At 36.9% G+C, this 22,319-nt stretch overlaps 2 protein-coding genes across 5 annotated transcripts; one reads left to right on the top strand and one right to left on the bottom strand.

The window, feature by feature from the left end:
* The first annotated feature begins 339 nt into the window (after positions 1-339).
* On the top strand, positions 340-9,428 carry LOC101174014. 4 transcript variants are annotated; one of them, XR_908663.3, is made up of 15 exons: positions 341-715; positions 1,982-2,152; positions 2,246-2,320; positions 3,297-3,415; positions 4,495-4,669; positions 4,752-4,877; positions 5,139-5,173; positions 5,241-5,325; positions 5,404-5,615; positions 5,763-5,943; positions 6,399-6,482; positions 6,729-6,874; positions 6,957-7,226; positions 7,304-7,413; positions 8,300-8,389. XR_908663.3 is itself a non-coding variant. In XM_020702529.2 (15 exons), the coding sequence occupies exons 1-15, from the start codon at positions 587-589 to the stop codon at positions 8,492-8,494; spliced, it is 2,079 nt and encodes a 692-aa protein (XP_020558188.1). In that variant the 5' UTR covers positions 341-586; the 3' UTR covers positions 8,495-9,428. The 4 variants fall into 4 exon arrangements, 3 of the variants coding, with proteins under 3 accessions (XP_004068143.2, XP_020558188.1, XP_011472498.1); XM_020702529.2 differs by having other exon boundaries at positions 5,250-5,325; positions 6,957-7,201; positions 8,300-9,428; XM_011474196.3 differs by having other exon boundaries at positions 6,957-7,201; positions 8,300-9,428.
* A 4,857-nt stretch (positions 9,429-14,285) lies between these two features.
* On the bottom strand, positions 14,286-18,443 carry LOC105353961 (mucin-5AC). Its single transcript, XM_011474231.3, has 4 exons — positions 18,141-18,443; positions 15,766-17,733; positions 15,496-15,572; positions 14,286-15,417 (listed from the first exon to the last, which is right to left on the bottom strand). The coding sequence occupies exons 1-4, from the start codon at positions 18,202-18,204 to the stop codon at positions 15,337-15,339; spliced, it is 2,190 nt and encodes a 729-aa protein (XP_011472533.1). The 5' UTR covers positions 18,205-18,443; the 3' UTR covers positions 14,286-15,336.
* Between the last annotated feature and the right edge of the window lie 3,876 nt (positions 18,444-22,319).

Below are 22,319 nucleotides of genomic sequence, written 5' to 3'. Positions count from 1 at the left end.
ATAATTTTACATTAAGTGTACAACTACATACAAGCACATGATTGGATGAATAAAAGCATGAGAAATAACTTCATTGTTTTAAGGCATAGCATCTGTAGTTATAAGTTAATGTAAAAATTAGCTTCATAGTAAAAATAAGCTGAAATTGATTGATGGCATCAGTGCTGTAAAAGCTAAGGAAATCAGATAAATTGCTTAAAACCCAAAGGTCAAAGTCTTATATTTTACTTCTTTAAGATTTTAAATACTGCTGAACTTCTTAACCAATGAACACTTCCAGATTGACCATAGAACCAATCAGAGCCCAAGAGACTTTTAGACTAATAGAACTCAGCTTGAGTTGATGAGATCACAGCTGATCAGATGTTTGGAGGGTCCCTGGCACTTCGCTTGAACTGAAACTGGAGCGTCAAAAGAATAATTCCTTGGCATGAAGGGCTTAGATTAGATGTAAAAGTTAATAAGATTAAATAAATGCCATAAGAAAGAATGTTCTAGCAACTAAAGTGAGGACACGTAGTGCATTCTATCAATTAGGGGATAAAGTGAGGAGTCATTGAAGTGGTTTTCAGAAGAGTTTTACAGAATGAGACTGGGTGAGAGGAAAGCGGTGCTGCTAGCTATCAGTGAACACATAGAAATGGAGCTATTCTCTTCAGAGGAGTGCTGTGTGGTGAAAAAGCAAGAGAAAAAGGAAGAAAACAACTTTGAGCGGGTAAGACTGTAACATGGCATTATGTACATGTGGCCTAACTGGAAAGCCTTTCTTGAAATCCCAAATGCTGTCTAAACGAAATCAAAAAATGTATGTTATCTTCTAACTTTGGACAGGAGATTACTGTAAACCGCAGCTAATTATTTAGTGTCAAGTCTTTCAACATTTGAAACAAATTTTAAGATAATGTTCAGTGACAGAATTTTTTTCCTAGAGACTATGCACTTTGATTATGTATTTTCCCAGGCCCAATCAATTAAAAACATTGAAAGTCATGTTAATTTTAGCAAATTGGTTAAAAATGACTTTAGGTTTGCATAGATTTGCTATCACATATATTCCTTTTTAAGAAAAATTTCAAAATCAGTTCTTGCAGGAGCATTATTTTATAAGTTGGTTTTATTATAGAAACGTACAAGATGTGTTTCCCAGTACAAAAGAACATCACACTTGAATGTGTAAATAAGCCTTGGATTTGGAGCCACCGTCTTGTTTATCAGCGCAATGATGTGGCTGATCCTTTGTTGCATAATGTGTACGTTTTTTTTGAGTTTTGTCCCCATAAACCATTTAGTCTACTTATTTATCCCTACTTATTGATCTTTTTTATCTTGGGGGACAGTCTGTTTTTGTTTTTTTAAGTTTTCCACCCTGCCTTCTTCACCTTCAAACAACGCATAAGTCAGGCATTGCAGAAGTTCACAACAAAGACTGAAATGTTGACTAAAATGTGTAAATGCAATTTACTACACTAGAAAAAAAAACTTTTCAGGTGCTCAAACATGTTTTGACCTTTTCATTTAATCTATTGATGACTAAACGGCAAACGCATGCAAAAATATATTATGAGTCAAATATAAATGGTGTATACTTGTGTAGAGGTTTTCTACCTTTTTGTAGAACGTCCAAAGTGCTTCACACACACACACACACACACACACTGATGGGGCACCGCTGCCGAACACTGGTGCCAACCTATACCCACCAGAGGCAATGTGGGATTGAGTATCTAGCCCATGGACACATGGGCGCACATGGTGGGAACTGAACCTAAGATCTTCCAACCAGAGGTCTACCTCTGCACCACCTAACCTAAAAAAAATTGTTTTAAGGTTTCTTACAATAAACCTATAATTATGCAATTCTTTTGCCAGGCCAGATAAAATCTTGTCTCATTTTATGTTTGGAGTGACGTAGACCCCGTTTTTGGGGTAATGTGTGGTTTCTTTAGAACTTGGGGTTCCTATTTCCCTTTTCTGAACCCAGAAATACAGATACCTGGAACATCCTCTTGAACCTGACTGTGAGGAGAGTCTAGACCCAGATTTCCAGATCCAACCCAGGCAGCAGGCCCATCTCAAAGCAAAGCCTTCTGCCCAGGAAGAGCCACAGTACTACCCTCACATCCTGGAGTTAACAGATGAAATGGAGATGGAGGTCAGTAATTGGGCTTTGTAATTATTTATTGTGGGCCCTATTTATCAGAGTTTTTTTTTTTTCCCCCCTAATGTGATTTCTCCCTCCCTGCAGTCATTTCCTCCCATCAGAATATCAGATATTGAACTGGTGGAGATACATTCAGGTGATTCTTCTGTCGTAACCCCGGTATGTCCCATCAGGTTTTGTCATTTTCTGATGGAAGAATCAAAGCTAGTTTCAAGACTGCGGACTCAGACCTAAGACTTTCTAATCATGTTTTCTCACTGCACTCTGGGTTGATGGTGCTAATCAATACTAATCTGCTCTTCCCTCAATCATCTCCGTTTTAAGTCCATTGTGAGGAAACGGGTTTCAGTCACGAGGCGCCAAATTTCATTCAATAGTCCAAGTAGAACTGTTAAAGGGGCTCACGTGGTGGATCTGAGGTGTACAACACTAAAAGGGGGGATTAAAAGAAACATGAAAGTACACATGTTTTCATCAGAAATATGTTAACTAAAAATATTTTGCTTTTGTAAGAGTTTTTGGGAGATTTATTTTTTAAATGTTCTGTGTTGCTGATTTGTCCATTTAATTTACTCAATTGTTTCCAATCACATTTCATAGGATATGAAAAGACTGATAGGAGTTTTGTTTTTGTAGATATTTTCTACTTAACTTGACCATATTCTGCATGTTTTTCTTATATTGTTTTTGTAATTAATTGTAATTTGTGGTGTGCCTTTTCTGTGTGATATGTGTGACTTTTTTCTTTCATGAAAATAAAAAAAAAATATGTTGAGAATTTTTATACAAAATATTTTCTTGTCAATGACCAACATATTTTCTGATTATCACTTGGAATGCAGGGAGAACAGTAAAAAAAATTTAAAACCCATCTACTGAATATAGTTAAAAAAATAATTGAAAACACTAAACATTTCTATATGTAGAGCATTTTTGTGGTTTTTAATTTGTTGTTTAAAATAGTTTTGAATATAGAGGTGGGGGTTAACAATAAGTCCTTGTTTTGTTAATTGGTTCTGCATGTTATCAACATTTTATATCCTTATGGATCAACATGTCCGAAATGGTAACTTAATTTTTTTACATTTTATAATTACTCATTGTTTATAGTAACAAAGTAACTGTTACATTTCAGCAATCACTCCGAAAAGCTAGTTCTATAAAATGGAAGAGACTGACTCCTCAGAAGACACAGCTGGAGGTAAAAGATGTGATCTGTTTAACCAGAAGACACTACATGACTCAGTTAGAGAGGTAAGGGGGCTGGAAAACCACTTTCATTTACCGGTAGTCGGTTCTCCTTAAAGTAGATTAAAAGTTAATTTTTGTTCATGTTGATCAGCACTGCTGAAACATCAGGCTTCATATTACTTTAGGCTAAATACCAGATTATCTTTCTAATTCTTGTCAGATTATATTTTGCAATGATGTTTAATTAGAGTCTGAATTAAGACCTGTAAATTCATGGTCTGGTTAGCACTCTGGTTAAAAGTTAAAAATGTTTCAATTTCTTATGTTTTGTCTTTCAAGAAAAATAATCTTTTTAAAGTTTTCCAAAAGCAAAATAATCTTTAAGAATTTATGCCTTAGTGACTAGAATTCTTTTTTTCTTAACATAATTCTTGGTAAGGTTTAATCCATTGGCACCTAAATATTTTTCTTTCTACTGATTTAAACAAAATCTTTCACATTTTAAGATGGCTATTATTATTATTATTCCTAGGGGACCTATCTTTGCATTTCTTCTATTCTTCTTCAGACGATTCAGGAAAAGCCAATTTTCTAACAGGTCACATGATATCAATAAATAATAATAATATTGACAAATAGAATTGAAGATCAAGAGAAGTTGTATTCAATGAGCGAACTTGCAATCGGAGCGTATCTGATATGTGCACAAGGAGTAAAATTCAAAATTCCTTGCAAAGGATGTGCTGTTGACTAAAATCATGAATCACCAACTTGCAACATTTTTATTTATTTTTATAAAGTCTCGGTTGTGGTGAAATTTGCCAACTACCAGTGGATTACAGTAACACATTGTTTACTTTGTCACAAATTATCACAAAATTAAAGTAAAAAACAGATACAATTGGTTGGAAGTAATGCATTTAGGAGAAGTTCTAGTTGAAAAGGGATTCAAGACTGAAGGAACTCTGAAAGGTCAGTACGTACATATTTAGCTCACCCCTGCTCCCTGGACAATGCATTCACTCCAGTTTCACTTCCTGGTCTGACTGGTTCATCTTCATTCCAGCAGATGCTTGTTGATTCTAAAGTAATTGTTTCACTGCATAATTTCTTGTTTTAAAGTAATGGATTTTTTGCTTCAGACAAAGCTCTCCGGAGAACAGAGTGAGAACCACCCTCACAGCCTCGGGGCTGACTGCTCGCATCACAATCGACCACACATGGTCAGCAAGTCAGGTGGAAGGTCGTCTGACGCTGCTGTTCTGGGACTGGTTTGTTAAAAAAGTGGGACAAAAGTTTTCGTTCACATATCTACAGGTATGAATGAGCGTTGCCCCACTTTACTATTCCCATGAATAAGTGCAACCATGAATGTTCTAATACATGCAATGGTTTTTAGTGTGTGCAGGGCTCTAAAGCAGTGTTTGTGCCTGACACCCCTGCTGAGGGATGGACAGGGGAGCAGGTGCTCAGGATATCTGGACAGGGCCCTTTGTATATTCTCAGTCACCAGGACTACCCACAGGTTCTTCACTCCTTTTAAATCTGACTTCCTCATTGCTAGATGGTTGCAGATTCTTTGCTTTTAAGATAAAAAAAAAAAAAGTAGACTGTCACCTTTGAGTAAGAGTACAGGCCCAAGGAAAACTCAAATACTCGATTAAACAAACATGTTTGAGTATGCAAAATCTTGCAAAAAACTGCAAAATAATTTTAAGGGAATTCGGTAGTTTAAGAAGTTACACGTTGCTTTAGATGCACTTCTCTAATGCTCCTTTGCACACAGGCAGAATGTAAAAGTGAGACATCTTTGCCAAACAGGTAAGAAAACACCTTTTGGAAAAATATTGGATGAAGCAAAACAGATACATTTGTTATTTTTAATCAGGACATTTAGCTTCGATGTTGGCAAAGAGAATGACAAGCGGCTTGTGAAACAGATCCACCACCGCATCTGCAAAACTCCTGAGAGGGTGAGTTCACTTCCCTCTGAGCCTTTCTGTGATGTAAAAACAAGACTGGAATCCTTCCAGTGTCTTTTAAATCCACAGTTGACGCTCAACCTGGACACCATCCTAAAACTGTACAGACAGAGCAAGGATCAAGAAGTAGAAACTCGCATTCAGGTGAGGAGCGGGTTTGCTCTCCAGAGTGCTCTGAAAGCCATGAGGAAGCCGGGCTTCAGCTGTAGGTGGACTCCTGTCATCTCCTTCAGTGAAGAGTGGACTGACGGTCTTGTGGATCCCATCTGGGAATTCTTCAGGTACTGGTCAACACTATAGGTGTTATAGTTCTTAGGTTGTGGGGGCTTCTGTTTAAAAAAACAAAACAAACAAATTCTCTTTTTTTCATTATTACTTGAACTCATCGTTAGTTTCCATGCGTTTTGGTTGCGATCACCTGATTTCAGGTTGAGTCTTTTGGAGCTGCAGCAGAGCCAAGTGTTTGAGGGATCTCCAGGCCGTCTTTTCTTCACCTATGATCTCACAGCACTTGAAGATGGCAAATATTATGAAGCCGGGGTTCTTATTGGCTGGTCCTTGGCTCAAGGTGGCCCTGGACCTCACTGTCTACATCCTGAACTTTACAAGGTTGGAAAATTGTAGCGTTTAACACACTCACTAGATGTTAAATTTACTTGGGAGTACCATTGCACTATTTTGCCAACATTCTTTTGCATTTTGTGCTGTTATGTAGGTTTTTTTGAAAATGCTGTAAGGTAAAAGATGCTAACATGTAAGAGGGTTTCAATTTTTTTCAGGAGATAAAGTTTCAGTTTCAATTGGACTTTGCAGGCCCTTAATTTTGATGCAATCTGTGATACAGTGCTTTAGTTCTCAGACTGTCTGGAGTAGATGCAGACGAGCTCAATTTAACTTTTTTTTTTTTTAAACCAGGAATTTCACTAAAAATGTATAGTAAATGACCTTTAAACACGTGAATAAGTTTAAGGTCTTTGTATTGCAACATGCGCAAAAAAGATGTCTGCACGATATCTGTGAAACGGCTACGTAATCATACAGTTTTTTTCTTTTCATTATCTTAGTTGATTTGTGGCCTAAATCCATCGCTGGAGGACTTTAACTGGAGAGATGTTGTTGATCCTGCTGTGCAAGCCAAACTACAAGAGGTGTGACACGCAAGTAATTTCCAAACAAAGTTCAATGTGATTTTAGATTTTTTGTTTGTTTTGTTAGCTTATTTGATTTTTAAAGTTTAAAATGTTCATTACATCTTTCATCATCAGTTTGGGTTTGGTTGCACTTTTTCCCCCTTAAGCTTTGCTTTTGTTTACCAGCAGAGAGACGATGCAAATGCATCATTTCAAAATCCTGCTGCACAAATTGTGGGACATATTTGTGTACATGTGTTACAGCTGCAGAGCTGCAGTGATGTGAAGCTGCTGTCCCCCGGTCTGTGTGAGTGGGTGTCCCAGTGTGGGATTCCTGGAATCTATTCTGCTTGTTCCATTGAAATGCCAGCAATATACGCCTGTTTGGTGAAACATTGCATCTATCATAGGTGGGGTTATCTTATTTCTTACGCATATGTTTTTAAGGTAATAATGTTGTTTTAATGTTGTCGGCTCTCTGCTGAACTTCAGGGTAGCCAGTATGATCTCCCAGTTCATACAGGGGTTAAACAGCTGTGGTGGGCTGTGGGAACTGATAAAGGCGCACTGGGAGATGTTTCTGCCAGTGATGACGAGCACACGGCAGCAGCAGCCTCTGACCCTAGAGGAGTTCATGAAGCTCTTCAATGTGAGTTTCAATCACTCGGACCCAGAGCAAAGGGCTGCAGAGGAAGCCACGTTCTCACACTGGGAAACGGTCCTCAACTTGGTGAGAGGTAATGTCGGGATGTCAGAACCAGAGTAAGCAAGTTTTTGTCAAATTTTTATGCTTGGGGTATGCAATTTAACCTACATGTTTATTCTTTGTGAAAACTCAGATGGATTGACAGATTTTTCCTTCGAAGACCTCCTCATCTTCATCACTGGAACTGATCATCTTCCTCCTCTAGGGTTTCCCAAGCTAATCTCTTTGCGGTTCTACTCTCTGGTTGGTATTGATCATAGTAATAAGTAGCATCAGGTTATGTCTTTTAGCTTAAGCTTAAGGGACATCCTGATTAAAGCTGGTAGATCCCCAAACTCCAAATAAGTAGATTTTCTCAGAAATGCATAAAAATGTTGCATACATTTTTTGCAGCTCTCAGTTGAAAATGTTATGTTGTGAATCTTGATATTGGAACAGCTTAGTCAACACCTTTTCAAGCAGGATATCAATGTGTTGAGACGAATAAAAATATTTCCTTTAAAACAAAATGTTTTTTGATACAATGTTTTTTTTTTAACAAGTTTAAGGAACTAACATATTTGGCTGTCTGTTGCTGTGAATCAATACAGTAGGGTCAAAGAGAGCTGAGCTTAAGCACATTTCCACAAAGAAGGTGGCACGTGAGCCAAAATTCCTTTAAACATACAATTCATCCAGGAAACAGGCTTTAGATTTTAACTGGAAGTGGGTAGATACTGCAACTCAAACAAGTTCATATCTGAGGTCAAAAAATGTCACAGTGCACTGATTAAAACGATAACTTTTTTTGCATTCTTTGGAACATTGAACATTCATTTGACATTTAAAAAAATAAAACATTTTTTGTTTTTCCACATTACATGTTATTTACAGACCAGCATATTCAAATGGAAAGTATCCAATCCTTTCACCAAAGTAGATGATGAAATCTGACATTCTCCAATAATGTTTAATGTTTAAAAATTTAAGTTGTGCTTCTTTCAATGTAAAAACTAGAAAAGCTACAACCACTTGACGCTTATTAATGCAAATGTGCATTGAGCCACTTCAGCTCCAAAATTACCTTAATTTAGGGGGTACACGTGGTGTGTAATGTGGTACACGTTCACAGTGAGATGTATTCTTTCAGGACACTGCAGATATCCGATTGCCCCACTCCTCTTTGGCCTCTCTGGAGCTCTTCCTACCAAGGGGAGTGGCTGGAACTGCCGACTTGCTGGCGCTTCTGAGCAGAGCGTTACGGAGGAGCCTGGGCTTCGTAGACTTGAAGCCAGAGGAAGACCAAGAGGAACACTTCTCAAATGTTACTGACATCCTGATGTAGACTCTTATGAGAAAACATTTTGCTATTTAAGTGAAATTTTTAAGATTTTTTTTTTCTTTAAAATGTTAGACATACAACTGCAGTAGATAATAGATTGATGCCTGTGCTTTACTTTTGCACGTTTTAATTTCATACCCTCAAAAAGTTAGAGTATCAATGTCTTATCGCCAACTGTGATGGCATAATTGTTTTTCACCACAATTGGGGTTCAGATTTGAAGGTCAAAAACTTATGTCTCACTGAATCAGTCATTGTGAGCTGTTAGGCTGAAAACGTTGTTATTGTTCTAAATAAATATAGAGGTTTAAGATGGTCTTTCATTCACCTTTATTTCTTGTTTATTACAGGTGTATATGCAAATGGCACATTATTTTTGTAATTTACTTTTATAAGTTTAAAAAAATGAGCTTTTTGTTGTAGAGGAGGTTAACTTTCTTTTTTGTTACACTTTCTATAAATCTTTATCATCTGATGACCCAATCAAATATGTTTGATATAATAGTCATCCTAATCTTTTACAAGACACTTCAATAATGGAATGAAGGGTCTTTGCATTCAAGCTGGTGTCGTATTTTTTTCTGGTTTTCCTTTTTTCCCAGTGCCATGTTTTTATTCACATTATTTTTTATTAAAAAAATTGAAATTTCATTTTGAAAGTGGTGTAAAATGAGTGTTAATTTATTTAAATGTGGAAATCTTGCATGATGATGAATGCTTGGTGTTTGAGTCAACTAAAGGTGAAAATCTTTCTTACTAAAACAATTTATTACATGAAGTTGATTTCCTGATGCAATGTTATTTAGTACTTTAACATATTTTTTAAGGCAATTGATGCCATTTTCCTTGATTTAAAGGTCAAGATGTACAAAAGTTCCCTTTTGTAGGAATACGTGTACAATGCCATCAACACACTGGAATGCAGTTGTGGAATACTTAAAAAAAAAAAAAAAACTAAACTTTTTAAAAGCTACCAAACTAAATCCTGTCTTGTCATATTCAAACAATACTACCAGCATCTCTTATTAAAGAGCAGGATATTTTCTAATGGTCCTGAACACAACCTTTTACGGATCATCTCTCACTTTTTCAAATTTGGTAATGGTGGCCATGTATGTTGTTGCATCCAGGTTCAGTTCTTGGAAGAACTAAAAAGAAAACAGGCACTCAATCGTTGCAAAATTGTATGTAACCTGTTGATTGGTTTAATTGCATTTTGCTTTACATACCAGTTTCATGAGCTCATTGATGGCTTCATGTCTGACCTCTTCATGACTAGTCAGGACGACCTGTAGGACCGCTAAATGTTTCAATTCTGGTTCAGAAAAGAAAATGGAAAAAGTTGTAATTACCAACAGGCAGTACACGTGCATGTGTAAGTGATCAGCAAAAGGTCAAATTAAGAACCTTGTTGACTTGCATCTTTCACAGCGGTTATCCTTCCCATGAAAGGGACTGGAGAGACACTTGCTGTCATGTTTGCTGCTACAGGTGCTGGGGTGGAGGTAACAAAACCTACTGCAGATGTCAGGTTTATTTCTGCTGTCGATGTTGCAGCAGGTGGTGGAGTTGGGGTTTGAACAGCTGCAAATGGTGGAGTTAGGGTTTGAACAGCTGCAGGTGGGGATGTTGAGGCTTGAGCAGCTGGTGGTGGTGGAGTTGGGGTTTGAACAGCTGCAGGTGGGGATGTTGAGGCTTGAGCAGCTGGTGGTGGTGGAGTTGGGGTTTGAACAGCTGCAGGTGGGGATGTTGAGACTTGAGCAGCTGCAGGTGGTGGAGTTGGGGTTTGAACAGCTGCAGGTGGTGGTGTTGGGTCTGTCGCAGCTGCAGGTGGTGGTGTTGAGGCTTGAGCAGCTGCTGGTGGTGGAGTTGGGGGTTGAACAGCAGCAGGTGGTGGTAGGGCTTCACCTGAAGTGTCCGGTGTGTCTGTTGCTGTAATACCAGCAGAATGGGTTGGTTATTACTTTAATTGTTGAGGGTACACTAGTTTTTGACTAAAATGCTATGAAGTGGTACAACAAAAGCTCAGGAAAATTGTTGACTTTTTTTTATTTTATTTGAATACTGTAAAAACTGGAAAGTTTTCATTTTTACAGTGATGTAATACATTCATATACATATACTGCAGCTTCTGCCTTACTCACATAAGGCACAAGGGGGATGACATGTATGGGTGTGCAGGGTTTTGGGTTGTCCGGGCCCGTGGAGAGTGGTAGACAGGTGAATAATGAAAATAGAACGCTCCATTATTGTGCGTGTGGTATGTGTATTAGGAAATATTTGTAGGGATAATATAAGTTGCATGCAGTTATGGCGTACTGGTGAGCTTGTTGAATAGCGCCTTAATGCCGCACTTTAGTCATTAGTGAGCTCTATGCCCTGGGTCCTTACTGACCATGTAAATGCAAAAATGACATGCCCACGTCTCGCCTACTTCACCCTTACTGATCCTCACGAGTTGTTTATATGTTCAATATGGCATGTTGCCCACAGCATGCCTGTAGAAAAAAATGTATGTGAAGATTTTCATTCTACGGGCTCACAGAGTGCTCTATGATCTTGATATCTTGTGCGAACCACCTACATGCCCGCACAGGTTTGCCCATTTTCTTTGCCCAGAGACCGCTCATATCCCCCCTTAATAGTAGTTGTGACTATACTCAGTTTAGAAAAGAGGACAGTTATTAGGATTCAACCATTTTATATTAGTAGGTTTAAAGTTTAGCAAAACAAACAGGTACAGGCCCACATCTGCGGCGCCAGACTGATCATGTTAGGCTTTTAAACTATAATGGGAGGTCCTGGGGAAGATTTCATTGGTCAAAGCATACAGTGGATACAGATAGGTCTAGACAAGATGGGGCTTCTGGATGTTGACATGTTCAAATGTTAACTTTTGGAGTAACAAAGCATTTATCTCCAACAAGAATCACAGATTGTTCACCCCCGGATATTTTTTAAATATATCTGGTCCCTTTTTATTAAACTCAATGACACAACTGGACCAATAAGTATTGGTGTTGTCTGAAGGCCAAAAACAAAGCATGGGTGGGGAAGTAAAAGTATAATACGAGGTTTTCAGCCCTGTCCCTGATGCAAATAGATTCCTTCAGTTTCTCAGAATCAGTAAATGATTGATTAAATTATGGATTATTAAACTCTGTAGCTTCCCAATAAAGACAAGAATCATAGAAAGGATGAAAGTATGAGAGATGATTAATCTTCAGATGGGAAAACCCTGCTACAAAAATATTACTTTTTTTAAAAATTGCTTATCCTGATGTCCTTCACGCACACTTCTAAGATTTTCATAATTGCTTTTGGAAATTACTGCAAATTTTTGTTTATTTTTGTTTATCTTACTTTGTTTTGTTTTCCGTGATATCAGTGAAGACAATTTACACTTTAAGTGTCCTTTGTCAAAGTGACCCAGAAGAAGTACCGGTAGTTTTTCCTCTTGTTTTGAAATGGTTGATGATAAAAAAACAATATAAGATGGTTTATTTTAATAGTATGCTTTAACAATCACTGTTATTGATACTTTTTTTTTTAAAGCTAGACATTGAAGGAAAAATTAAAAGCAGAATTTGACATGAAAAGGAAACACAATCCTAATTTTGCGCTATATTCTGAAACTGTAATTCAAATGCTGAAAAAGAAATACTTACATTGTGCAGAGAAAAAATAGAAACATCCCCAACATAAGATTAAATATGATATTGTTTTTCCCATGTTGAGTAAGTTTTATTCTTATTCTTATTTGGCACAGCAAGACTCTGTGCTGGCTTTTTGTATTAAGTTTGTAATTTGCTCCTCCCTTAGAAAAAGTGGAGGTATCAGTTACAGAGCTTTTTGTCGTAACCACCCCAAAAATCCTTGGTGTGATCACAAATTCCATATAAACTAAATTGATGTATATAAAGGGCCATCAAAATAACTCCAAAAACTGTTTTCAATGGAAAGATTGTAATTTATATTTACATTTGTTGTATTAACAAGAAATAAACCCACCCATTTAAAAATCCTTGAGTTACAACAAATCTAATGATAAAAACCATCAAACTCCCATGAAATAAATATGGACTAGAAATGTTTTACTGTTTTACATCAATGCTTGTAGTTATCATGGGGGAAAATAATGAGTTTATGTCCAGCTGCATGATTTGCACCGTACCACTGACAATAGCAGTTTCTCCGTTCAGTATTTAGTTTCCTTTCTTTCTGCCCTAATAACGCTGAACAATAAAGAAAAGAAAAAAGAGAAGAGTTCCATCTTTCAAACTGGTTTGCTCTTACGTGGAAAAAAAATCCTTTGACCAAAAAACACATTAAGATGTGCAAATTTGGTTGTTTAAGATACAAATACTTAAAACTGGAGATTGTTTATCCTGGTTATCTTATTGTTTCTGTTCATACATTTTATTTTTTGGTTAAAAAAAATATATTTAAACATTACTTTTTACATTTTTATATTCTTATGTTAAAAAAAAAAATAGTTGGTGGTCAGAGAACTGCTAAAATGTAGCCCTCATTGGGACTTCTACTGATTTTTTTACTTTGTGTGGCGTAACCTTGACTTCAAACTTAACCCAAAATCCATTCAGGTCTGTCCCCTAAAGCTAATAAAGAGCCTCAAAAGTGCATTTGCTTCCTTAAGGCTATAAGTTGTATTATTGTTCTCAAAATGTCTTTAACACAAATAGCAACTTACAAGGTAAAAAATACAAGAGGGAGTATTTTTCTTTTTTTTTACAATCAGCTTTTAAAGCATTTGTGCTGAAACATTAAATTATTTTCTACACCCAAGAGCTTGGAAAGATGTTTTGTGCCAGTGTTTATTTTCAATTTAGCTTTCTACATAATGTCAGCTTTGTGGTCAAATTTTAACAGCTTTGTGAATTATTAAAGGCATACCTTCTTGGGACAAATTTGCACATTACAACCTTTGTATTGTGTAAGGATTGTTTAGCTATAGAATAACTTTAAAAAAATACAGAACTTGATTTCCTCATGTGAGTCACCTGTGATAACCAGAAGAATGAGGGATGGATGGATACCGGTAATTGGTTGGAGAAAAGGAAGATGTGGCTAAACCATTTCAACAAAAGAAATCGATATTACTTTGACAGAGAACGTTAGCCCAAGAAACCTACAGGTAACAGGCAGTAAAAAAAACGTAAAAACATTCTTGAAGTTGGAGCTTGTAGGAATTTGTGCACTGTTCAGTTGTCACGTTTACCGTGTGATTCCAAATGAAAATGTCATTGCCTATCACTATATTTCTATTTATTTATGTCATTATTTCAACCATTTTGGCCAGCAGTGGTTTAGACAAAGCTGGTGACCTGTATTACGTTTCTGGTTTAACAGGTTATGAAGTACAACAGTGATCACAGCTTATATAAAGCAATCATGGATCTAGTAGTCAAGATTGTTTTTGAACACATTTTATCTTCATATTTCCTAGTCTAACAATGAATTGAAAGTTATTCAGTCTACTTTCCAAAAACATGTTCAAAAACAAGTGGACTGTAATCCCCCTGTCATTGTGAGCCGCTTTTGTTTATATCATAGAGTATTTACATGTTACACACTTTTAACAGTGTTACTGTTGGTGTAACACTTTAAGCTTCTGTCAGATATTTTCCACTTTAATAGTTTGATAACATTTTCCACAATTTAATAAGTCACTTGATGTTTGTGCTTTGTTTAAATGTATGTAAAAAGTCCTTTAACACGTCTTTATGCGCATGCCCTCATGTTTTGCTGCAATTCACCAAACCAGTCTGACAGCTTCTCTTTGGAAAGTTTCCCTTTATTGTTAGTCTTTTCAAGAAAATGGTACACAGAGACGGCACTGTGTGCTTTACATCTCTTTATATGTTTTTTGACGTTCCATAATAAATGAGTCTTAAGAGTTGTTATGCACTTCAAAAGTCATGTGATTAACATTTCTTACAAGAGGTACTAAAATCACAAAGATAGAAGTATCAGCAACACAGGAGAAATTCTTGATACTATAACACAAAGCATTTCTCAAAGCATTATCTTTTCAAAGCATTTTCAAAGCATTTTCTTTTTCAGAAAATACAACAATCAAAAATCTTCTTCATTCATCTTAAACTGTACACAAAGAGCAAGGAAATATAATTCATCTGTACCAGATGGAAACACAAACAATTATCCTTCATCTTTTTTCCACAACATTCTCTGAAAGTTGTGCTTAAATGTAGTGTGTGTAATGTAATCTTGTTTGCAAAAAGTGCTCCTTACATGTCCTGTACAATGCCATGGAGTTTTCTGTACATTTGACAAATCTTTTGTTTTTATACAAAAATACAAACATTTTTATGCTTTTGTGCAGAATTTGACTGGTTTAAAGTCCCATTTAGGACTCCAGAGCCAAAAAGAAAATATGAGGATTTTTAACATTGAGTTCCTCTTTCTGAGAAGTCATGTCCATTGTTGATCGTAGATAAATCAAAAGCATGAGCTTGAAACTTACTTGACTTGTTTAACCTCTTTAGTGTAATGTGTACTCTTACAGCTGCAAATCATGGGAATGTTCTCCACACTGCTGTTTCCTTGATGTCAGATTTTCATGTTAGACTACATCATATTACAGCAAAAAACATATCACATGTTTCTTTATTCAGGAAGGAAGGAAGGCAGCAATTTTTTTTTTTTTGAGGCAACACAAATGAATAAAAATGTGGTTTAAAAATAACTCAAATACAACTGTATTCAAGTAAACTAAAACATTTTAGCCATTTAACACAACATGTGTACAATAAGTTATCTTTCCATTGTACGGATTCATTTGTGGATTTCATCCACATATTGTTTCAAGAGATGGGGCCAATTTTTTGAATGTTTGTAACGCTGACAATGTGGGGTGTTCCATTGAAGATTTGATTGTTGAAAAACTGTAAGAGACAAAAAGAAAATTACATCTTTTTCTATCTAAAGATAGTTTCTTTTTAGTGAACTATTTTTCCACATACCTGTTTTACAAGCTCAATAATGGTCGCATTGCTGACTTCTCCATTAGTTGTAAGGGTCATCTGAATGTGTGCAAAATCTAAAATAAAAAGCAATGCAATTGTTAAGTTTATGCATTTATACATATATATGGAATTCAAAAAAAGGCAAAAATCTAAATTAACAAAACTCTAACATTAACAGATTAAACAATATTTTATAATGTTTTTCGCCGGTTTCATCTCATTAAAGTATCAGTTGGCATGTTTTAGAGAAAAACCATCACCACCTACTTGGAAAACTTGTCGTGTTCCCTGATGGGGTTATGGTGATCGGTGAAGTTGTAGTTGATTTGACAGATGTAGCATTTGCTGGGGCTGGTGTTGTTGTTGGCACAGTAGTTGTTGTTGTTGGCACAGTTGTTGTTGTTGTTGGCAAAGTTGTCATTGTTGTTGGCAAAGTTGTTGTTGGCACAGTTGTTGATGTTGTTGGCGTAGTTGTTGTTGGCCCAGTTGTTGTTGTTGTTGTTGGAAAAGATGTTGTTGTTGGCATAGTTGTTGTTGGCACAGTTGTTGATGTTGTTGGCATAGTTGTTGTTGTTGGCACAGCTGTTGATGTTAACTCTAAAGTAGTTGTAGTTGTGTTTGGTGCTGCTGTTTGGATTGTAGATACTACTGTTGTTGTTGGCTCTAAAGTAGTTGTAGTTGTTGTGTTTGGTACTGCTGTTTGGATTGAAGTTGTTGTTAGCTCTGTATTAGCAGTAGTAGTTGTGGTGCCTGCTGCTGTTGTTTGGACTGGAGGTTCTATTGTTGTTGGCTCGGTAGTATTAGCAGCAGAAGTAGTTGTGGGGCCTGCTAATGTTGTTTGGACTGGAGGTCCTACTGTTGTTGGCTCTGTAGTAGTAGCAGCAGTAGTAGTTGTGGTGCCTGCTGCTGTTGTTTGGACTGGAGGTTCTACTGTTGTTGGCTCTATAGTAGTAGCAGCAGAAGTAGTTGTGGGGCCTGCTAATGTTGTTTGGACTGGAGTTCCTACTGTTGTTGGCTCTGTAGTAGTAGCAGCAGAAGTAGTTGTGGGGCCTGCTAATGTTGTTTGGACTGGAGGTCCTACTGTTGTTGGCTCTGTAGTAGTAGCAGCAGTAGTAGTTGTGGGGCCTGCTGCTGTTGTTTGGACTGGAGGTTCTACTGTTGTTGGCTCTATAGTAGTAGCAGCAGTAGTAGTTGTGGTGTCTGCTAATGTTGTTTGGACTGGAGTTCCTACTGTTGTTGGCTCTGTAGTAGTAGCAGCAGAAGTAGTTGTGGGGCCTGCTAATGTTGTTTGGACTGGAGGTTCTACTGTTGTTGGCTCTGTAGTAGTAGCAGCAGAAGTAGTTGTGGGGCCTGCTAATGTTGTTTGGACTGGAGGTCCTACTGTTGTTGGCTCTGTAGTAGTAGCAGCAGAAGTATTTGTTGTGTCTGCTAATGTTGTTTGGACTGGAGTTCCTACTGTTGTTGGCTCTGTTGTAGTAGTAGCAGCAGAAGTAGTTGTGGGGCCTGCTGCTGTTGTTTGGACTGGAGGTCCTACTGTTGTTGGCTCTGTAGTAGTAGCAGCAGTAGTAGTTGTGGTGTCTGCTGCTGTTGTTTGGACTGGAGGTCCTACTGTTGTTGGCTCTGTAGTAGTAGCAGCAGTAGTAGTTGTGGTGTCTGCTGCTGTTGTTTGGACTGGAGGTCCTACTGTTGTTGGCTCTGTAGTAGTAGCAGCAGTAGTAGTAGTTGTGTCTGCTGCTGTTGTTTGGACTGGAGGTCCTACTGTTGTTGGCTCTGTAGTAGTAGCAGCAGTAGTAGTTGTGGTGTCTGCTGCTGTTGTTTGGACTGGAGGTCCTACTGTTGTTGGCTCTGTAGTAGTAGCAGCAGTAGTAGTAGTTGTGTCTGCTGCTGTTGTTTGGACTGGAGGTCCTACTGTTGTTGGCTCTGAAGTAGTAGCAGCAGTAGTAGTTGTGGTGCCTGCTAATGTTGGTACGACTGGAGGTCCTGCTGTTGTTGGCTCTAAAGTAATAGTAGTAGTAGTTGTGTCTGCTGCTGTTGAGAGGACCAGAGGCTCTGCTCTTGTTATTTGTGTCAAGTTGAGGGCAGTGGTTGCTGCATCTGCAATTTCTGTTGTGGCCAAGGAAGTCTCAGTAATTGCTGAGCTTGTTGGTGCCACTGTTGTTGTTGCTGGATCCGTTGAATTTGTAATTGTCTCTACCGAGACAAATGTTTGGTTGTCTGCAGCTAAGGAAGTTGTTGCTGTAAAAAAGTTTTAGATTGTTAAAAACTTGTGTGAGACGTTTGACCTATGATCACACTGGGTAAAACTTTCATTTTCATGTTTCCTTTTTTTTTGTGGCAATTTAGTAATGTAAAATGACAAAAAAATATTTTCTATTACGAAAGTAAATAAATCTATCAACTTCTTAAAGTAGCTTTTTTTGCACACATCTGTTTGAAATTCATTTTCTTGACCCATCATGAACATTTCTGTATTCACTCACTCGTTGGGTAAGGTTAAGACCAATTAAACTTTGTATGTATGGATTGCTCAGAGTCAGATAACATAACTCAAATATAGAACATTTTGTTGTCTCATATGTTTCAAAAGCTTAAATGAATAAGCACAACAATGAATCAAGATATATTTAATTTTGACTACTTACTTTGTTCAAAAGATGCATGAAAGTGTCCAAAAAGAAAAATCAAGAACAACATTTTCGTCTCCATGTTGAGTGAGTTCTCCACAGACCTCTAATGAAAGAGAAACTGCCTCACTGGTTGTTCTCTGTTAAATTTATAATCAGCTCCTCCCACACATATTCACAAGCAGAGATAGGGTGATGGTGACGGCTTGTTTTTTTGGTAAACCTGTAACACCAAATGTAAATAAATGCATCTCAACAAAAGAAAGACAATCTTAAACTAACAGTTATAAAGCCACATAAGACTAAAACAAAGTGACCTTTAACAGTGACGAATAAAAAATTCCTATTTAACTACCCTAAAACAAGTTCTCACAACCGGTTTATCCAAGGAATATGTGTAGAAAGCAAATCTACATATGGTAGTTGGTAATAATAGTAGACGTCGCTTGGCTGGGGGTCTGATTTTCAATGTACAGTTAAGTTTTCTCTATAAAGGCAGAAGTGATTTCTTTAGTGGAATTTTCATGCATTAAACCAGCAGTTCTGTTCAAATTCCATTGCTTTTTTCGTGCATCCATTACTGGAATTCTCATGTGACATTGTCAAACAGGTTTTCCTTTTTTACCCTGTGCAGTTAAGTTCATTTTGCCTTGTATTTTATTAATCAGTACAACATTAGATGATCATGAATACGCACACACTTCAGTGTCAGGTGTTTAGCTTTTATTATACATATTTGTTAAACTTAGAAAATTAATTATTGGTTGTTGGTTGTAGCATAAATACCATCTGAAATGTCTTAACTAAGTTTTTGAAACAACTGAAGCTTACAAAAGTGGTAATATGGCTATAAAAAAAGTGAGAAAACATCCATGTCTTGAATGACTTTTACCTTTTTGACAGAATAGTCAGACACTTTCTTTTTATACGCTCGTTCAGTGTTTTTATTCATTCAGTTTTTTTGCTTAACCACATTACTTTGTTGCTGTATAAACATAGGCGTGCAAACCGAAAGTCAGATTTACTTAACCCACATCCACCCTTCCAGTCCGCGTCCTTGGTAAATCTGGCTTGTCTGGTCTCATAAAGCAGCCACCAGGCATAGTGCTCACGCTGCTTTTTGAAATTACGGCCCCAACATTTGTTTTGATAAGAAAAGCAGCCTTTACAAAACTTCTTGCTGAGTTTAATTCTTCTTTCAAAAACAATTGTGTTAATTTCACATTTAATTTGGTGCGTTCTAAATGAGTGTTTTGACATTAGCAATTTGGAAAGATTTATTCGTCTGTCCAGTGTCCACTTTTTACCACTTTTCAAAGGTTCAGGTCACATGGCGGCAGCCTTTGTGAGGGTACCTTCTTGATGGTCATGTCTTTTATCCGTTTTGTTGTTCCCACGTAACCTAAGTGATGTCACTGCAGACTCACTTTAACTCCTCCAGAACAGGAAGTGACTAATCCCTAACTAGGAGGGATTTTCCCCCTTCCTCTGGCAAACATCCACGATGTCAAACTAAGGGCAGCTGATTTTTTTTAGTTTCTATTATCATAAGGACTTTACTCAAATCCCACTTTAAAATCCATGCCAGGTTCTTTTTGACCCCAAATTACAGTTTATTTAGTTTTCTTGGGCATGACACACTTGGTATGCTTGCGGGGGTATGGCAGAGCACTGATCCCTGAAACCAAGAACAGTGCAGACCTCAGACGGATTATGAAAAACTTCTCTCGAACATGACAATAGAAGGGTCTATTTGTGACTTAGCTGTGTGCTGGTGACATTTAAAAAGCTGTGTTTTGGTGGCAAAAACGTTTCAATAGTGTTTCTGTAATTAAAATAGACATTGAACATTAGAGAGGTAGCACAACATATGCTTAAATAGCATGAACATGAAAATATCTGGTGGTTAATCAATGTGTGGTTTAACTTATTACAGAGATTTATTGGAAAGATGTGTTAATATTTAGTTAATTTAAAAGGGACACTGTTTTCAGAAAGTAATTAAAGATTAATGTTTTATATAGAGAGCCAAATCTCGCATATGAGTGAGATAATTATAACATATGGAAGACAGTTTTACCCTTTCTATTTAACGCACAAATCCATTAACATTTTATGCTTCTCCACCATATAATTGTATGATTTGTTGTAATATGTTGTAAACATGGTAATATTTGGTGCGGTTCTATTTATTTCTATTTAGTTCTATTTAAGATTTTTGCATGTATAACAGCAATGAAAAGTACCGGTAATGGTAACAGAGCAGGACTCACCGCAGACTCAGTTCCATTGCAGTGTTTAAAATTATACTTATATTTATTAAATAGAAAAATGATAGTGTAAAACTTCCTTTTCATCAATTTTCTAAAGAAACAAGACCTGTTCACAAAAAGAGGGTACTCTATAGAAACATGAGCTCCCGAAACCAGGTTTATTATTTCTGTGGTCACATGACTTCAATGAGTGAATGAAAACAATCTTTCACGATTAACCATACAATGCTGCCACCCTCTGACAGTCACATGCAATACAAAATTTAGAAAAAGAGTTCACTCTGCACCGATTGGTTGTCCTCAGATTTAAATCTGCCTCTTAATGAAGTTCATCAAGTTTTCAGTCTATTGAATAAAATGTTCAGCCAAAGTTTATCCAAAACTTTTGTGCTGTAACTATCTTTCATTTTTTAACAGGAAAACTTTATTAGCAACTTCAGTAACTGTAATTGTTTTGGGTATGGGGGTAAGCTAACCCTTTTTTTTATTTTTAGACACAATTTTAAGGTGATTTTGTTTATTTTATGCAACATTTAAATGTCCAGTTAAAGTTGTGGACTGGTTCTACCATTAATCTTGAGATTTTTGGTTTCAACTAGATGTTTTTGCTTGTTTTGCACAAAAAAATTGGTATTTTTTTATTTATTTATTTGTTTTTTGTTTTTCAATTATTGACTATATATACCTGTCATACACTGAGTTGGATAAGTCTTTACTAGCCCTCATAGAGAAAATACAGGGTACACCTTGAGAAGTTCCAGTCTCCACTCTTTACCGCTTTTCAGAGGTTCAAGTCACAAAGTAGTAGCCTTTGTGATGATGCGTTTTGTTGTTCCCAAGTAACCCAAGTGATGTCACTGCAGACTCGACAGTCATCAGTCAGTTTTACAATTTCTCTGCTAAAAAAAATAAAATAAAAACTCAACTCAAACTCACTTAAACCCCTCCAGTACAGGAAGTGACAAATCTTAACAAACAACCAAGATGTCAAACCAAGGGCAGCTTATTCTTTTCAGGTACTTCATGGGGATCATGGGGCTGCCGGAGCCTACGCCGCTCACACATGGGCGAATGCAGGTCGCCGGTCTGTCGCGGGGCCACAAATCACTTTAGAGTAACCAATTAATCTGGATGTTGGGAGGAAGCTGGAGTACCAGGAGAAAACCCACCCATGCACAGGAAGAACATGCAAACTCTACACAGAAAGGTGTTCTGTTTTAGGTCCCCCAGCCAGGATTTGAAATGGGGGGCCTTCTTTCTGTGAGGCAACAGCGCTAACCACTAACCATGCAGCACCACCCTGGAAAGTTCACCATAATTTGCTTTAATCAAGTATAGAAAACGGAATTCCTTGTATTATAGGAAGCTCAACTCCTTCCCTGCCCAACCCCCTCTGCCCCCTCCCCTCGCTGTTACAAACTTAAACTGAAAAACGTTCCCACCTGCATCAGGACATCATCTTCACTAAAGACTGCCAAAACCCACTCGTCTACTCACTTTTGTAACTTTAAACTGTCACTTTAAACCATCTCACTTTTGCACTGACCTATTTAGATTGCTTTTATTATTATAATTATTATTATAATAATAATAATAATAATAATAATAATAATAATTATTATTATTATTATTATTGTTGTTGTTGTTATTTTCATAAGCTGCTTGCACTGTGGGTCGACAGGAAAGAAATTTCATTTGTGCTGTATACCATGTGTATGCAGCATATTTGACAAATAAAGCTGACTTTGACTTTGATTATTCCTTTTTTTAATCATTTACTGGTACCTAGATTGATCAAACTGTTATATTTTGCTTGTAATTTTAGATATTGTGGTAACTGCCAAAGGTAAAAATCTCTAAGTTGTATTTTAAAAATTATATTGCCCATATGGAAATACTATGACCTCTCCAACTTCAACTTGCA

This window comes from Oryzias latipes, chromosome 4 (assembly GCF_002234675.1).
Source record: "Oryzias latipes chromosome 4, ASM223467v1".
Taxonomy (NCBI): domain Eukaryota; kingdom Metazoa; phylum Chordata; class Actinopteri; order Beloniformes; family Adrianichthyidae; genus Oryzias; species Oryzias latipes.
The sequence above is the reverse complement of the archived record's forward strand: the minus strand, read 5'-3'. Positions and strand labels throughout refer to the sequence as shown.

What these genes read in the sequence shown, in the direction of transcription:
- LOC105353961 (XM_011474231.3), bottom strand. Translation starts at nt 18,204, where the DNA reads ATGGAGACGAAAATGTTGTTCTTGATTTTTCTTTTTGGACACTTTCAT. An exon ending in TCATGCATCTTTTGAACAAA is followed by an intron (nt 17,734 to 18,140) that starts GTAAGTAGTCAA and finishes ACTTTTTTACAG; the next exon opens with CAACAACTTCCTTAGCTGCA. An exon ending in GAACACGACAAGTTTTCCAA is followed by an intron (nt 15,573 to 15,765) that starts GTAGGTGGTGAT and finishes TTTTTATTTTAG; the next exon opens with ATTTTGCACACATTCAGATG.
- LOC101174014 (XM_011474196.3), top strand. Translation starts at nt 587, where the DNA reads ATGAGACTGGGTGAGAGGAAAGCGGTGCTGCTAGCTATCAGTGAACAC. An exon ending in TTTCGTTCACATATCTACAG is followed by an intron (nt 4,670 to 4,751) that starts GTATGAATGAGC and finishes AATGGTTTTTAG; the next exon opens with TGTGTGCAGGGCTCTAAAGC. An exon ending in TGCAAGCCAAACTACAAGAG is followed by an intron (nt 6,483 to 6,728) that starts GTGTGACACGCA and finishes CATGTGTTACAG; the next exon opens with CTGCAGAGCTGCAGTGATGT.